The 22,640-nt window shown below is 43.6% G+C and overlaps 1 protein-coding gene across 1 annotated transcript; it reads left to right on the top strand.

The window, feature by feature from the left end:
• The first annotated feature begins 5,097 nt into the window (after positions 1 to 5,097).
• Positions 5,098 to 5,598, top strand: LOC130137597 (uncharacterized). The gene has a single exon (XM_056309241.1). It carries the CDS (start codon positions 5,098 to 5,100, stop codon positions 5,596 to 5,598), a length of 501 nt encoding a protein of 166 aa, XP_056165216.1.
• The last annotated feature ends 17,042 nt before the right edge of the window (positions 5,599 to 22,640 follow it).

The following is a 22,640-nucleotide window of genomic DNA, read 5'->3' as shown; positions in this document are numbered from 1 at the left end:
TGGGGACATGTCGGCATATAGGTGCGCTAGAAGGATGTCCCAAGCAGGGACACGAGATAAACGTTCATGGCGGAGACAATTGGTAGTTTTCCCTGTTTGCATTCCCTATTAGTAAACAGAGTCACTCCGAGGAAGATTTTCTCTCGTCCCCAGGAAAAATTACCAATTCAGTCCACAATCTATTGTATTTGTGCCAATTCGGTCCTAAACCTTTTAATTTGGCCAATTCAGTCCTAAACCTTTTGCAAATCAGCCAATTCAGTCCTTTTGGCCTGCCGACGCTGACGTGGCCGCCGGCCGGCGTCCACGTGGCAATATTTTAATATTTTTTTTATTATTATTTTCGAATTTTTTTTCTTTTTTCTTTTTTTTTTCTTTTCCTTCTCCCCCTGGCCTGTCCAGCCAGGGGGCAGGCTCGCCGGCGAGGCCCAGCTCCGGCGAGGCGAGCTGGGCCCTCGCCGCCGCTGGGCGAGGGCGGAGCTTGCCCAGCCAAGGCGAGCTCCGCCTCGCCCAGCCATGGCGAGCTCCGCCTCGCCCAGCTCGGGCGAGGGTGGAGCTCGCCCAGCCAAGGCAAGCTCCGCCTCGCCGGAGCTGGGCGAGCTCGCCCATGTGTTAGGTTGAGGACTGAATTAGTAATTTTCCCCTCGTCCCCATGTGCCCTTTTTCCTTATCCTTTTAACCTGACAGAGGTTCTTGCTTTTTTTCACCTTCACATAATCCATGTAAACCCATTCAACACCTTTCACATAAGAACAGAACAAACACCTAGGAAAACTACCGAATCAAATAACAAAACATGCCATACCCTAAAGCCAAGCAAGAGAAAGAGTCGACGCGGCCCTCCGTTAAGAGAAGAACATAGCCTCAAAGCAGCCATAAAAAACGAAAGGCCAACAAAAGCTGGTTACAAGGTCTTTATCTCGGCCAATATCTAATACCAAAAGAGTATGACCCAAAAATCCCCATGTCGAATCGGGCCGCCTAAGTGGGACAGTGTGACATCCTGAAAAATTAGTTCATTTGGGATTTATGAAATACTGGATTTTATGAATGTACTCGTAGTCAGTTCTCGCCCGGAACTAATCATTCCCGGGAATGCTAACCATTAGGGAAAGGCTAATAGGGGAATTAAATTCGCGCGACTAAAGAAAATTCGATCGTGAATGGATTTCGATCATTAAATCGCGTTAGTGATATTTTGAGCCACTGTTGGCCGATCCAAGGATAGTTAGGGGTCAGTTTGCCACTGTCTTAGTAGTGGATCGCGGGTGATTCCGTTGGACCACGAAACGACTTGACGAATGATTTTGAAATTATACCGAACGATCGTACCCCTCGGATCAAGTGATTGATCTTCGCGATTTTAATGACAACCGAGGTCGTCACGCACCGAACGGACTTGCACGTGACTCGATTTAATATTAGTCATGAGTCGATTCAGCGAATTTCCCTAGCAAGCCGCCCGTTAGCTCGAGAAACGCTTGAGTTGCGTTTAATAGAATTTAATTATGGAATTTTACCCAAATTGGACACCGGAAAATTAGGAAGTCACGACGGAACGTTAGGACGACGTTGCACGTGTCACGTATGAATTTTTGGTGCGCTCAATTCCTTCGGAAAAATTCGATTTGGGCAAGAAACGGAGGAAGTGACCATTTTACCCTTGGGATTAATAAAGGGTTAGTTGTGTGAGAGAAGGGCATTTTGGTAAATTGCCAAAAAGTTGGTCAAAATTGATTTTTAAACCCTTGACTCCCTTTCTCTCTCTCCTCTCTCTTCTTTCTCCCCCTCCTCCGTGAGTCCCCTTCCCCTCCACCGTATACTCTCTCTCTTTCTCCCCCACCACCGGCACCGCCGCTCGCCGCCGCACGCCGGACCGCCGTCTAGCCGCCTTGCCGCCCCTGTACGCCACCACCACCATCCTCCAACCTCACCGTCTCTCTCTCTTTCCCCTCTCTTTCTCTCTCTTCCCGTGACCCATTTCCGGCCGTGCAAGACCACGCCGCCGCCGGACCGCTGCCGTGCAAGCCGGAAACCACCGTGAGTTGTTCGCCTTCGCCGTAGAGCGCCACCGCTTTCCGTTCTAGCCGTTTTAGCCTAGAACGCGGTAAGTCATACTCTAATCCCGATTTAGGATTTTGGGTATCGCCGAACAATTTGATTTTGGGTGAAATTGGACTTGTGCGGGTGCGAAATGTTAGGGCTTTAGACCGGGAATGTATGGCGGACCTTAAGGAATTAATTTGGAATTTTTGGAGGACGATTTGAGGGAATTTTAAGCTAAGAATCACTGTTCACGAGCTGTGATTTACTGTTCACAAGGTTGTGATGCTCGGTTCGGGACGCAAGTTAGATTTTTAGAACCGGTATTTAATGGCGAGGAAGTCCCATGAAGGATCAGAATCAATTTGGCGTCGTTTGGTGGGAGAAAAATAGAAATTTATATGTTTTACGTGTGTTTTAATTATAATTAAGTTGTGGTGGTAGAATTGTGTGTGCATCTGTGCAATGGACTGGTGTAAATATGTTTGATTCGTGCACGTTTGGGTTCAATTGAAATGATTGTTCAATTGACCATGTGGTATGCTGAGTTAGCCAACGCGGGTACGTCGCGCCTAAACCTAATTTAGGACTTTGGGTATCGACGGGTAATTTTCGGACAAAATCAGTATGGAATTAGGTGCGGAATGGTACGAATAGGGAGTGGAAATTTTATGGCGGGCCTTAGGAATTAATTCGGGTAATATTTATTGGAAATTCAGAAAATTAGGGGCTGCGAATTACTGTTCATATGCCTCGAATCACTGTTCACTGGCTGTGGATTACTGTTCACCGAGCTGTGATGGTCCGATTGGGACGCAAGTTGAATTTTTGGAACCTAGATACTATGGCGAGAAAGTTCCGTGAAGGACCGGAATTAATCCGACGCCATTTGGTTGGAGAAAATTGGCAATTTACGTGTTTTGGGCATGTTTGAATTATTCTGGATGGGGTTGATTTAATTGAGTATTTGTTTGTGTTATATGAGGTAACTCGAGGATGAAATGAGGATGTTTCGAGGCTGGAGTGAGACTGAATAGAGTGTCGGATGTTGTGGGATGGAATTGGCGAGCTTAGCGCTCGATTTAAGGCCAAATGGTGTTGGTTTGGTGTGTGGTAGTATGGCTGGATTGTGGTGTTTAATATGCTAGGAAATGTCAAAATTATGCCTATGAACATGGCTGTGTTTGTGGGCCCATGAGTGGCCTTGTGTGTTTATTGAACCGTGATTTGATGGATTGAAATGTGCTTGATTATGTGCACGCGTGGGCCAGATTGAATTAATTGTTGAAATTGACCATGTCGAATGCTGAGTGAGCATGTTTTACGTGTTAATTGATGCGTGCACGGGCCGCGTGTAATGGGCCAGTGGATGGTGGTGCATATTGAGCGTGTACTTGAGAAAGAAAGAATGGTGGGTGGCATGGCATGAGAAATTGTGGAAAATTGTGCCGTCCTGAGGCGTGTACTGTAACGCGGGACGATGCCCGGTATTACCGGAAGACTGCCAGCCTGAGGCGTGAACTTCTACGCGGGTTGCGCAGTAGGTGGTAGATGTTGAGCCTGAGGCGTGTACGTTTACGCGGGCAAGAAACATGGCCTGAGGCGTGTACGTTTACGCGGGCCCAGAAGTGTTGTGGAAAGAGGTCGCAGTGTGCCTGAGGCGTGTACTTCAACGCTGGTCACTGGCGAGTGAAAGTGGGAAAATGAATGGTCACAGTGTGCCTGAGGCGTGTACTTCAACGCGGGTCACTGGCGAGTGAAAGTGGGAAAATGAATGGTCGCAGTATGCCTGAGGCGTGTACTTCAACGCGGGCCACTGGCGAGTGGAAATGGAAAATGAGAATGGAAAGAATAATGGGATGAGAGTGGCACATGCGCGTGTTTACATCTGACATGATTGAGTTTGAATACTGTTGTGCGCATGATTGAGCCTGGTAATATTATTTAATGTGCCTGCGATGTGATGTTTCAGCGTGCGTGAATATAAGTGTGTGATTGTGTTTTGGTGAAATTGTCTGGAGGTACGTGATGGCCTAGGTTGGGTTTAGGGGTGAACTTACTGAGAAGTGTTCTCACGGTTGTTTCAACCGACAATTTCAGAACCCCGATAGGAATCATGAATCCTCCATCACCGCCGCCAGTACGTTTTGGAATACCAGTGCACGCGGAGTTCGATGTGGCAGAGTTTCCGATGGGTTTCAGAAGGGTAACATTTTTGGAAGTTAGTATGCCAGGTTGTCTGTTTTTGTTCTTACTTTCGAAGGTTTTAGGAATGTGTGTACTGGTAAACTAAGGTTTGTTCTATTGTAAATATGGTGGAATAAGTTTGATCGAGTACTGGAAATGTATATTCTCCCAATTCTCCCCAGTTTGAATTTGTCCGGGTATTTATGGTTTCCGTGTGCGCAATTAAATCTCTGACGTTAGGATGAGGTCGGCGATAATTCCTGGGTTGTCGCACAAATCGACCAGAGGAGGATGTCGCGAGCTCGATAGGGTTCGGGGCGTGACATCCCGTTTGAATTGGTATCAGAGCAAGGATAGCTCGATCTGGACTGATCGAAGTTTGGAGTGATAAGGAGCAGAGATTTGGGGTAGAAATTGGGGAGATCTCTGTATGGTAGTGTGAGCTACACGTGTCTCCAGATTGTTTGTTGTGATTGTTTTTGTAAGTCAATTGTGTGTGGTAATTGAATTGCAGGTGCGTCTGGACCTGAGGTAAGTGTTCAGACTTTGGTGATTGTGATTTCGTGATGGGTAGTGGGGAAATGCTTGCTGAGCGAGCTTTCGTGTTAATTCGCTGCTTAGAATTTGATTGAGCTAGTTGGTTTAGACCGTTAATTCCTGAGTGGAATTACAGCAGGTAGTAGAGTGGTAGAATCGTGACGATGAGCAGCTAAGGAAAGGGAATAGGAAGAGTCCCAAGAAGGGGCGCTGGTAGAGGATCTTGGAATGGGTGCTGGAGCGATGTAAAATTTAGAAGTTGATGCTGGAGTAGCAGCAAACCCCGGTATAGAAGTTAGACCTGTTGTGGACCCCAGAATGGAAACGATCATGAGGACCCTAGAACGGATTGGAGATATAATAGAACGGCAGACTCAGGAGCGAGCTGCTCCGGTTGCCCAAGCCGTCGAGGCTGTTGCTGTTGCTAATGAGAACCAAGGTCAGGGGCAAGTGGCTGCCAATAGACCTATGCATCAGTTGGTGGAGCAGTTTATTAAGTTGAAACCACCTAAGTTTTCTAGAAAAGGTGACCCGGAGGCTGCACCTAGATGGGTAGAGGAGCTCGAGAAGGCTTTTGAGGTGCTAGAGTGTACTGATCATGAGAAACTAACGCTGGCGGTTTACCAGTTGCAGGATAACGCGAGCGATTGGTGGAAGGTCACCAAAGATCGGGTTTTTCTGGAAGGCACAGCTCGGACTTGGGCTGTTTTTACTGAAAAGTTTTATGAAAAATATTTCTTGGCAAGTGCTAGGGAGAAGAAACTAGCAGAGTTTATGAGGCTCTGCCAGGGTCAGATGACTGTGGAACGATATGAAATGGAGTCCATTTAACTGGTTGAGAATCCACGGGACAAGGTTCAGAAATCCCGAGACGGACTGAAGTCGGATCTCTGAAACTTAATGATTTCACTGAACATCAGCAATGATGGGGAAGTGTATGAATGAGCTCAAGTGATAGAGCGAGATCAGTTGGAAAGTGCAACTACTTCTGGATAGTGATTTGCTCAAATTAAGGATAATCGCCGCCTCGAGAAGAGACAGATGGCAGGGAAACAGGCGATTCGTTCCACCGGTTAGGAAGGATATTAGAAAACCGAATCGTCAAACGAGCCGTTTTGAGGCTTGCGTCGAAAGTGGGAGTTGGAACAATTAGTTAAACTGGATGAGACTGAGTCTGTTGTGCTTGAGTCACGTTTGGTGTGACGATTCCTCGATTGATAAGGTGATGGTGTCATTAAAGTGTCTTAACTGTGAGATAGTATTCGAGAGTAGAGAAAAGAGTGTCAACTTGACAGTATTGGTCAGGTGCGATTTTGAGTGGGGAATTGAAATGGATTGGCTAATAAGACAGAAGGCCGTTATGGACTACGACTAAAGGACGATCCAGTTCAACCCAGTTGAACGTCTTAGGTTTGATCTTCAGGAAAATCGAGGAGGAATCTCGATTTCTTGAATGCCCTCGTTTGGGGTGACTAGATATCCGATGATAGTTGCGAAGGATACGAGGTGAATGTGGTTGACTCGACCGTGACGGAATTAAAGTTGAAAGAGTAAGTGAGGTGTGTAACCTTTCAAGGTCTTTCCTCAGGAATTGCCGGGTTGCCACTAGAACGGGAAGTGGAATTGTGAAAGGATTGGCCCCGAGATGAAGCTGATTTCGAGGGCGCGGTGTTAAATGTTCTTGTTGAAAGTTTAAGGAATTGAAAGTCCAAATGTACGGACTCGTGGATAAAATTTTATCCGCCCTAGTGTGTCTCCATGGAGAGTTCCTGTATTTGGTATGAGGAAAAAGGACAAGACATTGAGATGGTACGTAAATTACCGGCAACAGGACCAGGCAACAAAAAGGAATGAGTACCCATTACCGAGGATCGATAGTCTGTTCGATTGATTGCAAGGAACTTTAGTGTCCTCTAAGGTTGAATTATGAACGGATGTCACCGGTAAGGAATTCAGAAAGAGAATGTTCCTAAGATTGTGTTACGGATTGGAAATTTTCCGTTAAGGACATATAAAAAGGATGTAATTACAACTGCTTAACAGACGAGGTATGGGCACTAGGCATTCATAGTAATGCCCATTGAACTAAGGGATGCCTCGCTGCTTCTGTAGACCTAATGAACCGAATGTTCCAAGAATTATGGGATTAATTCATAACGATCTTCGTTGATAATGTATTGGGAGACTCGAAGAGCCTGGGAACAAGAAGCAAGTCTGACTGAGGTGCTGTGAATCTTGAGAGAACACGCACTCTACGCCAAGTATGGCAAGTGCGAATTTTGGCTCAATAGAACAATATCCCCTGGACATATAATCTAAGGGAAATGGAATTACAGTGAACCCGACTAAGGTTGAGGTGATGACTAAGTGGCCAAGATTAATGCCAATAACGGAGGTTGGCAGTATCTTAGATTTGGCTGATGATCATCGATGTTTTGTGGAAGATTTTCGTCGATAGCCGTGCTATGGGCACGACTGATTGAGAAGGAAATCCGTTTGAATGGAAATGTAACATGATCTCAAGGATGTTGTAGTAAGATCAAAGGGGAGCCGGAGAAAACCCGATTCCATCAAAATAGCAGTTGATAAACTGACTAAGTCAGTGCGCTTTCGGACATTGTGAACGGACTTTGAGTCGGACAGATAAGTAGAGTCGTCAGAAGGGTCACCCGATCGGAGACGACGACTTTTAGAGCTTGAGATTGGGAACTAAGTGACAGCCCAAGTTTTTCTCAATGGAAAGATTATCCTAATTTGACAGAAAAGGGAAGTTAAGCCAAGGCATGTCAAATTATTCGATATTCGGGAAAAGATCGGAGATATGATCTAACAAATTGCCTCGTTGCCTAATCTGTCCTAAGTATATGATGTATCTCGCGTGACAACGTTGAAAAAGTATGAGCCAAATATGACCCACGTTAAGGGGAAACAGACGTGGACGATAAAGTGTCGTATGCGGAAAGGGCCGATGAAGCTTGAGGACAGAAAGGATCATGGGCCGCATAATAAGTCAGTCCCAGTGATCCAAGTGTATGGGAGCACCGAAGGACAAAAGGTGTCATTTGGGAAAGCGAAGAGATTATGCAACGTCAATACCCCCAGCTGTTTGAGCAGTAGTAAGATTGTAAGCCTTGAGTAGTGGTGGGATTCGTAAATTTCGAGGACGAAATTTTTATAAGGGGGGAAGATTGTGACATCCTGAAAAATTAGTCCATTTGGGATTTATGAAATACTGGATTTTATGAATGTACTCGTAGTCAGTTCTCGCCCGGAACTGATCATTCCTGGGAATGTTAACCATTAGGGAAAGGCTAATAGGGGAATTAAATTTGCGCGACTAAAGAAAATTCGATCGTGAATGGATTTCGACCATTAAATCGCGTTAGTGATATTTTGAGCCACTATTGGCCGATCCAAGGATAGTTAGGGGTCAGTTTGCCACTGTCTTAGTAGTGGATCGCGGGTGATTCCGTTGGACCACGAAACGACTTGACGAATGATTTTGAAATTATACCGAACGATCGTACCCCTCGGATCAAGTGATTGATCTTCGCGATTTTAATGACAACCGAGGTCGTCACGCACCGAACGGACTTGCACGTGACTCGATTTAGTATCAGTCATGAGTCGATTCAGCGAATTTCCCCAGCAAGCCGCCCGTTAGCTCGAGAAACGCTTGAGTTGCGTTTAATAGAATTTAATTATGGAATTTTACCCAAATTGGACACCGGAAAATTAGGAAGTCACGACGGAACGTTAGGACGACATTGCACGTGTCACGTATGAATTTTTGGTGCGCTCAATTCCTTCAGAAAAATTCGATTTGGACAAGAAACGGAGGAAGTGACCATTTTACCCTTGGGATTAATAAAGGGTTAGTTGTGTGAGAGAAGGGCATTTTGGCAAATTGCCAAAAAGTTGGTCAAAATTGATTTTTAAGCCCTTGACTCCCTTTCTCTCTCTCCTCTCTCTTCTTTCTCCCCCTCCTCCGTGAGTCCCCTTCCCCTCCACCGTATACTCTCTCTCTTTCTCCCCCACCGCCGGCACCGCCGCTCGCCGCCGCACGCCGGACCGCCGTCTAGCCGCCTTGCCACCCCCGTACGCCACCACCACCATCCTCCAACCTCACCGTCTCTCTCTCTTTCCCCTCTCTTTCTCTCTCTTCCCGTGACCCATTTCCGGCCGTGCAAGACCACGCCGCCGCCGAACCGCTGCCGTGCAAGCCGGAAACCACCATGAGTTGTTCGCCTTCGTCGTAGAGCGCCACCGCTTTCCGTTCTAGCCGTTTTAGCCTAGAACGCGGTAAGTCATACTCTAATCCCGATTTAGGATTTTGGGTATTGCCGAACAATTTGATTTTGGGTGAAATTGGACTTGTGCGGGTGCGAAATGTTGGGGCTTTAGACCGGGAATGTATAGCGGGCCTTAAGGAATTAATTTGGAATTTTTGGAGGACGATTTGAGGGAATTTTAAGCTAAGAATCACTGTTCACGAGCTGTGATTTACTGTTCACGAGGTTGTGATGCTCGGTTCGGGACGCAAGTTAGATTTTTAGAACCGGTATTTAATGGCGAGGAAGTCCCATGAAGGACCAGAATCGATTTGGCGTCGTTTGGTGGGAGAAAAATAGAAATTTATATGTTTTACGTGTGTTTTAATTATAATTAAGTTGTGGTGGTAGAATTGTGTGTGCATCTGTGCAATGGACTGGTGTAAATATGTTTGATTCGTGCACGTTTGGGTTCAATTGAAATGATTGTTCAATTGACCATGTGGTATGCTGAGTTAGCCAACGCGGGTACGTCGCGCCTAAACCTAATTTAGGACTTTGGGTATCGACGGGTAATTTTCGGACAAAATCAGTATGGAATTAGGTGCGGAATGGTATGAATAGGGAGTGGAAATTTTATGGCGGGCCTTAGGAATTAATTCGGGTAATATTTATTGGAAATTCAGAAAATTAGGGGCTGCGAATTACTGTTCATATGCCTCGAATCACTGTTCACTGGCTGTGGATTACTGTTCACCGAGCTGTGATGGTCCGATTGGGACGCAAGTTGAATTTTTGGAACCTAGATACTATGGCGAGAAAGTTCCGTGAAGGACCGGAATTAATCCGACGCCATTTGGTTGGAGAAAATTGGCAATTTACGTGTTTTGGGCATGTTTGAATTATTCTGGATGGGGTTGATTTAATTGAGTATTTGTTTGTGTTATATGAGGTAACTCGAGGATGAAATGAGGATGTTTCGAGGCTGGAGTGAGACTGAATAGAGTGTCGGATGTTGTGGGATGGAATTGGCGAGCTTAGCGCTCGATTTAAGGCCAAATGGTGTTGGTTTGGTGTGTGGTAGTATGGCTGGATTGTGGTGTTTAATATGCTAGGAAATGTCAAAATTATGCCTATGAACATGGCTGTGTTTGTGGGCCCATGAGTGGCCTTGTGTGTTTATTGAACCGTGATTTGATGGATTGAAATGTGCTTGATTATGTGCACGCGTGGGCCAGATTGAATTAATTGTTGAAATTGACCATGTCGAATGCTGAGTGAGCATGTTTTACGTGTTAATTGATGCGTGCACGGGCCGCGTGTAATGGGCCAGTGGATGGTGGTGCATATTGAGCGTGTACTTGAGAAAGAAAGAATGGTGGGTGGCATGGCATGAGAAATTGTGGAAAATTGTGCCGTCCTGAGGCGTGTACTGTAACGCGGGACGATGCCCGGTATTACCGGAAGACTGCCAGCCTGAGGCGTGAACTTCTACGCGGGTTGCGCAGTAGGTGGTAGATGTTGAGCCTGAGGCGTGTACGTTTACGCGGGCAAGAAACATGGCCTGAGGCGTGTACGTTTACGCGGGCCCAGAAGTGTTGTGGAAAGAGGTCGCAGTGTGCCTGAGGCGTGTACTTCAACGCGGGTCACTGGCGAGTGAAAGTGGGAAAATGAATGGTCGCAGTGTGCCTGAGGCGTGTACTTCAACGCGGGTCACTGGCGAGTGAAAGTGGGAAAATGAATGGTCGCAGTATGCCTGAGGCGTGTACTTCAACGCGGGCCACTGGCGAGTGGAAATGGAAAATGAGAATGGAAAGAATAATGGGATGAGAGTGGCACATGCGCGTGTTTACATCTGACATGATTGAGTTTGAATACTGTTGTGCGCATGATTGAGCCTGGTAATATTATTTAATGTGCCTGCGATGTGATGTTTCAGCGTGCGTGAATATAAGTGTGTGATTGTGTTTTGGTGAAATTGTCTGGAGGTACGTGATGGCCTAGGTTGGGTTTAGGGGTGAACTTACTGAGAAGTGTTCTCACGGTTGTTTCAACCGACAATTTCAAAACCCCGATAGGAATCATGAATCCTCCATCACCGCCGCCAGTACGTTTTGGAATATCAGTGCATGCGGAGTTCGATGTGGCAGAGTTTCCGATGGGTTTCAGAAGGGTAACATTTTTGGAAGTTAGTATGCCAGGTTGTCTGTTTTTGTTCTTACTTTCGAAGGTTTTAGGAATGTGTGTACTGGTAAACTAAGGTTTGTTCTATTGTAAATATGGTGGAATAAGTTTGATCGAGTACTGGAAATGTATATTCTCCCAATTTTCCCCAGTTTAAATTTGTCCGGGTATTTATGGTTTCTGTGTGCGCAATTAAATCTCTGACGTTAGGATGAGGTCGGCGATAATTCCTGGGTTGTCGCACAAATCGACCAGAGGAGGATGTCGCGAGCTCGATAGGGTTCGGGGCGTGACAGACAGGGTAAGGTGTGAGTGACACTTAATTGCTATGGGATCGAAACACCAACTATGCACATTTTATAATAACTTTTGCTAAAAATTTTCAAACAAAGCGTATGGAGCCAGAACAACTTATTTATAACAGTACATTCAAATATGTTTTCGCGACGTAGCATTTTTAACACAAAACACAAAAGGATGTCAGTGGTTGAATCCATTGACTAATCTCTCACCCCATGTCATACACTACGGCCAGTTTCTCCTTGTGGCTAAGGCCCACAACCAAGTTTTCCTCATTGGTATAGGTCTCCACCTATTATTAGCCCGTGCCTCAACCCACATAGTATATCTTGATGCATGCCATATCCACACCATCCCAACTCGGGGTTCGATCTAGTAACAAGGGTACAAAGTCCAACAATAACACCTTCTATGTGTGAACCATCACAACTCACTTTTTTGTTAAACCAAATCATTAAATACTTTCACAAAACATTTCACATTTTCAATCCCTTTTAGAAAGCAATCATCAAACTGAATTCACAATGCTTTAAATATGTAAAGTAACACAAATCTCAATGCAACTGTGGTATATGGGTAGCAATTCGTAACAATGCAGAGCCCATTAGTTTCATCCTAGAGAGAGAGAGAGAGAGAGAGAGAGAGAGAGAGAGAGAGAGAGAGAGAGAGAGAGAGCATGGATAAAGAAAAAGGTTTAGATAAGTTAGAGAAGAGGATCTAATCAAAGAGAAACGGTGAAGGGGAATGTAAGGAGGGGAAATTGTTCAAGTGATGTATGGCCACTCTTAACCCATATATAATGGACTGAGTCATTATATAGGTAAGTTATATTAAATAAATGGGGTTATGTATGGGTTTAGAATGGTAAAACCTAAACAAAAAAAAATATGAGTGTTAAATGGGTTTACAGTTTACTTAAACTCAACTCATTTTTGTGGCTTTCTCTTTACTCTCTATGAGAAAATAACGGATTCCTCGAATTGTTCTAAGTTCAAAGAAGTCTTGGTTGGCCCGCAAGATAATGGGCCTGACTTCACCCTTATTTAATATAGGGTTAAGTGTACTGGAAGTCTTAAAATTTGTCAAGAAATTGTAATTGAGTTCTAAAACTTTCAAAAAATGCAATCAAGTCCTAAAATATGTCACAAATGTGCATTTGAGTCCTAAATCTTTCAAAAAGTATAATCAAGTCATAAAACTTATCAAGTTGGTGCAATCAAGTTTTAAAACTTGTTAACGTTTTCCGTTTGTCATGTTGAAAGAGTTAATGAAAGGATTTGATTGCACCAACTTGACAAGTTGTGGGATTTAATTGCATTTTTTTTAAAGTTTTAGAACTCAATTGCACTTTTCTAACATGTTTTAAGACTTTATTGCACTTTTTGAAAATTTTAGGACTCAATTGCACTTTCCTGACAAATTGTATGACTTTTGATACATTTAAACTCAATAAATATCAAGACAGGTTCTTTTTTCTCCCATTATTTTTTATTTTTATGGGTTAATACCCCGAAAAACCCTAAACTGGTACATTTGTGACAGATTTACCCTAAACTATTTTTTTGACCATAAAAAATCCCAAACTGGTACATCTGTGATAATTTTACCCCGAACTATTTTTTTGACCATCAAAAACCTCAAACTGGTACACCTGTGACAATTTTACCCCGAACTAATTTTTTAATTTTATTTTTTATTTTTTCGAATTTTTTTAGTTTTTCTTTTCTTTTCTTTTTCCTTTCCTTTTCTTTTTTTTTTCTTTCATCTTCAACCTCTAGCCGGTTGCCGGTACAGCGATCGGCCGCTGGCGAGGCCGACCTCGCCGGCAACTGGCAAGGTCGGCCTTGCCCCACCCCTGGCAAGGGGTCGTCCTCGCCGTCGCTGGCAAGGTTCGACCTCGCCGCTTCTGGGCGAGGCTGACCTCGCCAGTTCCAGCAGGGCTGAGCCTCCCCAGCGACGGCGAGGACGACCCCTCGCCGACAACTGGCAAGGTCAAACCTCGCCAGGGATGGGCAAGGCCGACCTCGCCAGTTGCTATTACGCCCCGACCCCCATCGAGCTAGCAACATCCCCTGCTCCGGTCGAAATGATGCGACGTCCCAGGAACGTCGCCGACCCAACCCAAATATCAAAGCCACATGCGGAAGCGAATATAAAAACCCCCGGACAAACAGATGACGACGACGGGGTAGAACACCATAAGAATCAAACAACAACATCTTCATACAACACCAAATATACAAGCTACATATTACAGACATAAATACAGACGAACATCCTCCGCCACCGTTTTAACAAAAGTTCAGGGGTTTGGTTAACTTAACTTCACTATTGATCGATCTATTCTGCGCAACCCCTAAAATACCCTAGGGGAAAACTACAGGTCGCCCTCTTCCAATCTACTCCTGAGGATCACCTGCAGCTCCACTAGGCACCATGGGCGGCTCTTCAAACTCCAAAAAGAGGAGGCGGTTCCCTGGGTTTACGGCCGGGGGTCTGAAATTGTGGATTATACAACTATGAGATGAATCTCAATAAGTGTACAACCCCAAATCCCACATAGGCACTCACGTACCGCCAGACGAAAACACGCAGAACACACATAATCAACCAAACTAACAACCACACACGACCCTACCTGGAATCCATCATGCACGTTCCTGCACGTTAGACAATAACACAGCCAATACACCACAGCGATGAATCACAGTCACGCACGTGCCTCGATTATAAAGCAAAACCTACTTGGACACATCCCATACCGTGCCTAGCAGTATTTTACCCCATAATCGAGCACCATAACAATCGATACAAACACACTCGCACACTGACCCACACCACGCATCACTTTCCCAATTCTCGCACCTCAAGCCAATTCCCGCTCATTCTCAACTCTTCCACCACTACCGCGCCCGCGTAAAACGCATCAGGCCAATGGTCTTCTGACCTCGTCAGGCATCGACACCCCGTTGGGCCGGGCATCGTCACCTCGTCAGGGACGGCATCGTCTCGCGTAAACGAACACGCCTCAAGATGGAATCCTACACACACTTTCCTTCTACCGCGCCTGCGTAAAATGCATCAGGTCAACGGTCTTCTGACCACGTCAGGCATCGTCACCTCGTCGGGCCGGGCATCGTCACCTCGTCAGGGACGGCATCGTCCCGCGTAAACGAACACGCCTCAGGACGGACCTTTTTCCAACCAATCCTACATTTCCATATCCTCGTTCCACTCAAACCACACTTACACACGGCCAACAATCGCACGGCCAAACCTACACACCTCACACACATACATAGCCACGCACCAATTCACATCTCACGTACACTTCACAAACACACGTTCTCGTCACACGAATACACCACACGACCATACACATTTAGCACGCGAATCCAATACATATTCACACGACCACGCCACTACACCTCACGGCCATACCCACACGGCACACCACCTCATCACATTCAGCCCATGCACAAACCAGAACCAGCCAACCACAGCAAACAATGCAATTAATCCAATAAACCCAATCAAGCCAACACAATTCCAATCAATCACTCATTTAATTCCCGGTCAATCCTCAACATCACAGCCCTAACTCAGCATTCCTAAACCTCGAATTTCATCACCCAATCAGCCCACAACCACCAAACAACTAGCCCCTAACTCAGTCCGAGAGAGAGAAAAACCTGGAATAAACAAAATCAGGTCCAAACTGGGCAGTTGCACAGTGACAGAAATCCATTTGAAATAAATGGTAAATCAATTCCAAAAATTATGAAATTTGGATATGTTGTACAAAACATCTCGATGAACATTTTCCGTGAAGAACTAAAAACCCATTTCTAACCGTAACTACCTCGTTTTGACACTCAAAGTCGGACAAAATCCGATTCGCTCGGACAGCCCCTCAGGCTATCAAAATACAACTCATTCAATATCCAAATCATTTTGGAAAGCCTTGAAATTTTTATATGTTATAGCCACAAATTTCCCCAACAATTTTTGTGAAGAAGTATTTTGAAAATAGGCCTGGAAAAATTTATAAAAATTCGAACAGATCAGATGGTCGGGTGAACAGTAAATCGGGCAGTTTTGTTTCGGTCCAAAGATGGACTTCCAAATGGCCTCAAATGATTTCCAAAAATTCCCAAATTAAATTATGTTATACTTCAAGATGTTGGGAGTAACTTTCATGAAGAAAACTTCCTCAAATTATGCCCCCAAAATTCTCCACAAAAATAGCAAACCGGACGGGTACAGTAGTCACAAATCCGAAAATCACACCAAATCACACGAATTCAAACCGTAATCGTTCTGTATCATCACGGCCCTATCCGAACCTCCCAAACCTCACATTTTCCATCGACAAACCAGTCCACAACCACCAAATACTCAGCCCTAACTCAGCCTCCTAAACCTCGAAATTCCATCGCCAAATCAGTCCACCACCACCCAAACAGCCAGCCACTATTTCAGTTCAAACAACCACGAAAATCACCTAAACCGAACCCTAAACGAGCCTAGCAATACCCGAGGTTCTATGCGACATTTGGGGAGGTCACTTACTTTGAAAAGGTGGACAAACGGGCTAGACAAGGGGCTGGAACAGCCGGCCCAGCAGCTCCGGCGATGGCGAGCTCACGATCGGCGAAGGGAGAATCGGCAAAGAAGAGAAATTGTGGAGAGAGAGAGGAAGGGGAGTTCTGGTTGGGGGAGTGGGCCGAATGAGGAGGTGAAGGGGAGAGAGAGAGTCAATATTGGTCAAAAAAGTGGGCTGGTGGGGGACACGTGTCGCCGATCCGGGAGATTTGACTAAAACGCCCTTAATCCAACGGTCTTGGTTGATCTTATCCAAATAATTGAGGGGCAAAAAGGTCTTTAGGTCCAATAATTCAGCTGATAAGTACTCTTAATTATCCCAAATATTTTCCCAAAATTTTGGAACTGAAAATGGCCCAGGGGCAAAACGGTCATTTTTCCAGTCCCGGGGCGAAATTCCAATTTTTGTCTATACTAACCCCAAATGGGTGTGGCCAACATAATATGGCGCCGGAATCGCGAAAATAGCTTCTTAAACCCTTGAAAATCGATTACAAAGTCCTAGGGAATAAAATAATAATTTTTCCTTTCCCGGGCCAAAATTCCAATTTTTGACCATAACCACTCCAAATATGCGTGGCCACCCTAAAATGACATCGGCCTCGAAAAATAATCTCATACAGCCTCAGAATCAACGTCGGGGTCCCGAGGGGCAAAATCATAATTTTTCCGGCCCCGAACCGAAATCCATTTTTTTGCAGAAATGGGTGGCCCCAAGGTTGGCCAAGCCAAAAACGTCATCGGCCGCTCAAAATTGTCACTTTCAAAATTCTCGATTCCCGGGCCCGAATTCCAAGAAATGACTAAAATTGAACAATCGCGACTTTAGCTTATCTCTTGCTAACGGGTGGCTCATTGGGATTACGCGCTCTCGACCCGTGACTGACACTAAGTCAAATCACGTTTAAATTTGCTCGAACCAAGGCGACCTCGATTGTCATGTAATTGCGAGGGTATATCGCTAGTTCCCTTCGGACACGCTCAATCAAATAGATCGCTCTCTGTTGGCCCAAAACATCCCCTTGACAATCCTTATGGTTGAAGGTCGAACTAAGGTCGAGCTCTTTGGTCGTACAAACTCAATCCCGTAATAGCCCTACCCCTAAGGTTAGCATCCCGTGAATGCGCTGTTCCGGGTGAGATCTCACTATAGTGCATTGATCAATTTCATTTCTTAAATCCAGGGAAAAGGATCGAAAATTCAGAATGTTCAGTTGCCGGCAAGGTCGACCTCGCCGTTGGCTGGCGGGGCCAACCTCGCCGGCCAGAGATTAAAAATGAAGGAAAAAAAAAAGGAAAGGAAAGGAAAAAGATAAGATAAGAAAAACTAAAAAAATTTGGAAAAATTCGAAAAAATAAAAAATAATATTAAAAAATAGTTCGGGGTAAAATTGTCACAGGTGTACCAGTTTGGGGTTTTTGGTGGTCAAAAAAATAGTTCGGGATAAAATTGTCACAGATGTACCAGTTTGGGGTTTTTTATGGTCAAAAAAATAGTTTGGGGTAAATCTGTCATAAGTGTACCAGTTTAGGGTTTTTCGTGATATTAACCCTATTTTTATTAATCTTATAAGTTTCGTCTGTTAGTTATTGGGGTATATGTTTCATTGGTTGCATTGGGCATTGTTATTTTTACGTAATATTGTAATCTTAGTTCTTATCATTGCAATTCATAGTTAGCATAAATCTTCTCATTCAATATCGAACTTCTATTTAATTAAAATTCCAATTCCTCCACATTATTTATTGTTGTGAATTTATAAATTCATTTCCAAGAACTAACTTTCTATTATTCTTCATTGTGAATTAAAAATTGAAGATTCTATGCAATGTTAAAAGCCTTAGCATTTCATAATCGAAATAGCAATTTATCCAGATAACATATACACATGAAGAGCTTAAAGTGGGTTAACTAGATTGATACGGATTTTCATAAATAAGATCAAATATTAAAATATATTAGTAATACGGATCGAGTTGGGTATGGGTCACTAAATTTGTGCTGCATATAAATGGGTCTAAACGGGTTAAATGAGTCAATTTAGATCGGATCATTCTAGACTGGACCCACCCATTTGACCACCGCTAATCTGATCCGATTCTGGGAGAGGTCGCCATTTTTGCACTTTGAAAAAGAGAAGTGCAGAGAGAGAAATAATTGTACGAATTGCCACCAATTGTCAAACGTGGTTCATTTGCAGATTTCCCTAGTTTTCTCTCGTGTGAGAAAATCCTTGTTGTTACAGGTTGGAAGAACTTGGAAGAGTGAACTCCACAAAGCAATATTCACACAAACAAGAAGAATCTGCCGACCGAATGGATAAAAACATATATGCTTTATACAAAAGCAAAAAAGTTCCCTAGGATTGGGATTGTGCGACAAAAACTAGGTAGTGTACATTCGTCCGTCATTTGTAATGGCGATTGCTACCACCGGGCAAAGGACCGTGACGAGAACATCTTATGTATAACATGGACCGAGCCTTCAACATTCCGCGACTTCTCTACAAAGAAAGATAGCGAGAACAGAGAAAAAGAGAAACGAACAGATGAGTTCTTTGAGGAGGATTGCTACTCTGGTGCTTGTGTTATTCTAACTTTGCGACAAGGTCGCAGGAGAAAATCCTGATAAGACGGTGGTGTCCTTTGGATGCAATACCCACGGGTTCGGTGGGTCAAGGATGAGTCATACTACCACGATGCCTTGGAAAAAGTTTTCCAAGACTTGATTACACAAACTCCATTTACGGGTTACAATCGCTACCGCTCATTCGTGGTAGAAGATGACAATCTTATAGTCCTTGATTTCTTTTACGGCCATGCAGCGTGCAACGGAGTGATTACGTTCTCCAGTTGTGCTGATTGTTTGATTGCTGCATTGGTCTAATCAGACAACAATGCCCCTCATGCCTTGGGGTTACTTTGCAGCTGAAGGATTGTCGAGTTAGATACGAGACTTACGAATTTACAGATCCATGATGTTGCAATTAATGGTCACGAATGAGCTGTTCGATAAAGCGAGTCTATTAGATCTCTCGAAATTTTAAGTTGTTCCCGATTTAGTTCATATTTCTGGTATTACTTTGCTATTTGTTGCACGATTAAAACTTTCAATTAGCGTAAAATGTCCTGAAACTTGTCAAAACAATGCAATTTGACTCTTTCATGTGTTTCGTCTATTGCGAGTAAATGAAATGTTCCGACATATCCTTTCTTCATATTCTTTGTTTCCTTAAGCGAACTGAGTCATAAAAATGGAAAATTTTTCTCCCTTGAACAACTCGTTTCTTATTGTTAACAAAGAGAAACGACGTTAACTGCACGAAAAGCTGTAAATTGGGAAGTTTGTTGTGTAAAACAAAGACGTATTTTAAACATCCTTGCGCTTCCGAGGACGTTTTCCGAGGTCTCCCACAACTGTCCCAATCTCCGATGTTGGCTAGAATCAAATGGTGAGTTGCGAAAACCGCCGCCGTTTTGAACGTTTAAGTAATGTCCCAGTACTTTACCTAGGAACGTTCATTTCTCGTCGCTGCTTCAAACCTGTGGACGTGTTTCATTACCACGTTCGAAAGCTGACAACCGACGCGCCGCCTTCGTGTTGGCATATAGGGACACTAGAAGGATGTCCCAAGCCGGGACATGGCGAAGACAATTGTTAGTTTTCCCTGTTTGCATTCCCTATCAGTAAACAGATCACTCCGAGGAAGATTTTCTCCCGTCCCAATGTGCCCTTTTCCTTATCCATTTCACCAAAGAGTGGTTTCTTGCATTTTTTCACCTTCACAAAACCCCTGTAAACCCATTCAACACCTACACATAAGAACAGAACGACACCTAAGAAAACTACTGAATCAAATAACATGACATGTCGAACCTTAAAGCCAAGCAAGGGAAAGAGTTGACACGGCTCTCCGTTAAGAGAAGAACATAGCCACAAGGCAACCATAAATAACAAAAGGGCAACAAAAACTGGTTACGAGGTCTCAGAGTACAGAAACTACAGAAAAGTATGTTCCTAAACCAGCTATCTCCAGAGACAACCAACTATACCAAGAACATGTATATCTCGGCCAATATCTAATACCAAAAGAATACAGACCCAAAAATCCCCATGTTGAACCGCCCCTCCTAAGTGTTACATAAGGAGTGAGTGATATTTATCTCACTATGGGATCGAACACCAATTATGCACATTTTGTAAAAATAACTTTTGCTAAAAAAATATTTGACAGAGCTTATAGAGCCAGGTCAACATATATACAACAATACATCCAAATATGTTTTCACGACATAGCATTTTTAACATAAAACACAAAAGGATGTCAGTGGTTGAATCCATTGACTAATCTCTTGCCCCAGTATTAGTCGGTGCCCCTGCCCACACAGTATATCTTGATGCATGCCATGTTCCCACTATCCCAACTCGGGGTTCTATGCAGTAACAAGGGTACAAAGTCCAACAATAACACCTTTTACGTGGGGAAAAATACCAAAAAAGTCCTAAAGCTATTACAATTATGCTAATTAATTTCTAAACCGTTCAAATATGTCAATTTAGTCATAAACATTTTTACAATTTGTCAATTAAGTCCATCCTTTTAATTTTGGCAAAAAATCGCTGATGTAGACGCCAGGCATCTTACGTGAATAATTTTTTGAATTTTTCTATAATTTTTTTTGTTTTTTTCTTCTTTTCTTTTCTTTATTATTTTTTCGTTTTTGTTTTTTAATTTGTTTTTTTCTCCTTTCATTTTCACCGACGAGGATCACCAGTGACTCTTGTTGGCCCCTGGTGAAGGCGAGCAAGCCCTTGCTGGTCAATGGTGAGGGTCGCGGCCCTCACCTAGTCTTTTTGCTGGTCACTAGTGAGGGTTACGACCCTCGCCAAATCGGGGCGAGGGCCTGAAGGCGGCCGACAAGGCCGCGATGTCAGGCCCACCAACCGCGATCAAGGCTGCCCTCACCTAATGGCCGGCTTTTGATTAGTTGTTATACGCCAACTTTTGGTCAATGTGTGCACACGACCAAACTATTTTAATCATCTTCATGCTTTCAATCAGTTGTAATATTTTCTCTCGGTTACTATGAACCGATAGTAAAATGATTGAAGGAAGAATGCAAATCAATCTGTAGTTCTATTAAATTCGTTTAGAGACTTAGATGGCAAAAAAAACTTTGAAGATGAAACTGACAATTCCTTAGTATAGAGGAACAAAATTGGGACTTGAAGAATGTATTTTCTTCAAGTTACTCTATCATTGCTTTTCTTCATGAACTTCGCACTTATAAAGAAGCCAATACTAATCCTCTTTGGCAACAAGTTATGTCAGATGAGTTGCAGGGCTTGGAAAACTCTCAAACATGAGATTTAGTTGATTTGCCTCTTGGAAAGTCTGTCATTAGTTGTAAATGGGTATATAAGATTAAAACCAAGTCAGATGGTACTATGGATCATTATAAAGCTCGACTAGTAGCCATAAGCTTTACTCAAGTTTACAACATTGATTATGATGAGATCTTTGCCCCTGTTGCTCATCCTACTTTTGTTTGTAGTCGTCTTGTTGTTGCCGTTGTTAAGCATTGGACTCTGTTTCAAAAGGATGTTAAAAATGCATTTCTAAGTGGCGATCTCAAAAAAGAAGTTTATCTTGCACCTCCTCCCAGATGCACTCATTCATCTAATAAAGTGTGTCACTTATGTCGAGCGTTGTATGGATTGAAGTAGGCTCCCTATGCATGGTATTTCCAGTCCTTATGATCATACTGTCTTTGTTCAGCGCAAACGTTGTCGGTACATTAAGCTGCTTTTATATGTAGATAATATAGTTATTACTGGCGATGACTAGACTAGCATCTCGAAACCCCAGTAATATCTCAATAAAAAGTTTGAAATGAAAAATCGAGGGAGATTTAACTATTTTCTAGCTTAGAGGTTGTGTCTGATGCTTCTTGTTGTTTTCTCTCCCAAGCAAAATATGTCACCGATCTTATTTCTCAAGATGGCCTCATTGATAACAAAATTGCTTCCACTCCCATTAAGTCGAATGCTAATTCAAAGACAAAGATGGAACTCGTCTTCCAAATACTACACTTTATCGGCAATTGGTTGATAGTCTTATTTATCTCCCTTTCACCCGTCATGACATCACCTATCTTGTTCACATTATTAGTCAATACATGACCGTGCCTCCTACGACTCATTTTGTTGTAGTTCTTTGAATTCTTCACTACGTCAAGGGTACATTATCATGGCGTTCACTTTTTTGCTCATACTACCTTGGAATTGACAGTTTATTCTAATGTTAACTAGGCTGGTAACCCTCAAGATTGTTGCTTCATTACGTGCTACTATTTCTTTTTGGACAACTCACTAATCTCATGGCGTAGCAAGAAATAGACCGTTGTCGCTCGCTCTAGTACAACAGCAAATATCAAGCTCTTGCTGATGCAACATCGGAGTTTCTATGATTGTGGTGGCTACTAGAAGACATGGGAGTACGTCATCATAGT

This window comes from Syzygium oleosum, unplaced genomic scaffold (genome assembly GCF_021117445.2).
Source record: "Syzygium oleosum isolate NSW1041296 unplaced genomic scaffold, Sole_v2.1 Sole_v2.03, whole genome shotgun sequence".
Lineage (NCBI taxonomy): Eukaryota > Viridiplantae > Streptophyta > Magnoliopsida > Myrtales > Myrtaceae > Syzygium > Syzygium oleosum.
This window is presented reverse-complemented; position numbering and strand designations above follow the sequence as displayed.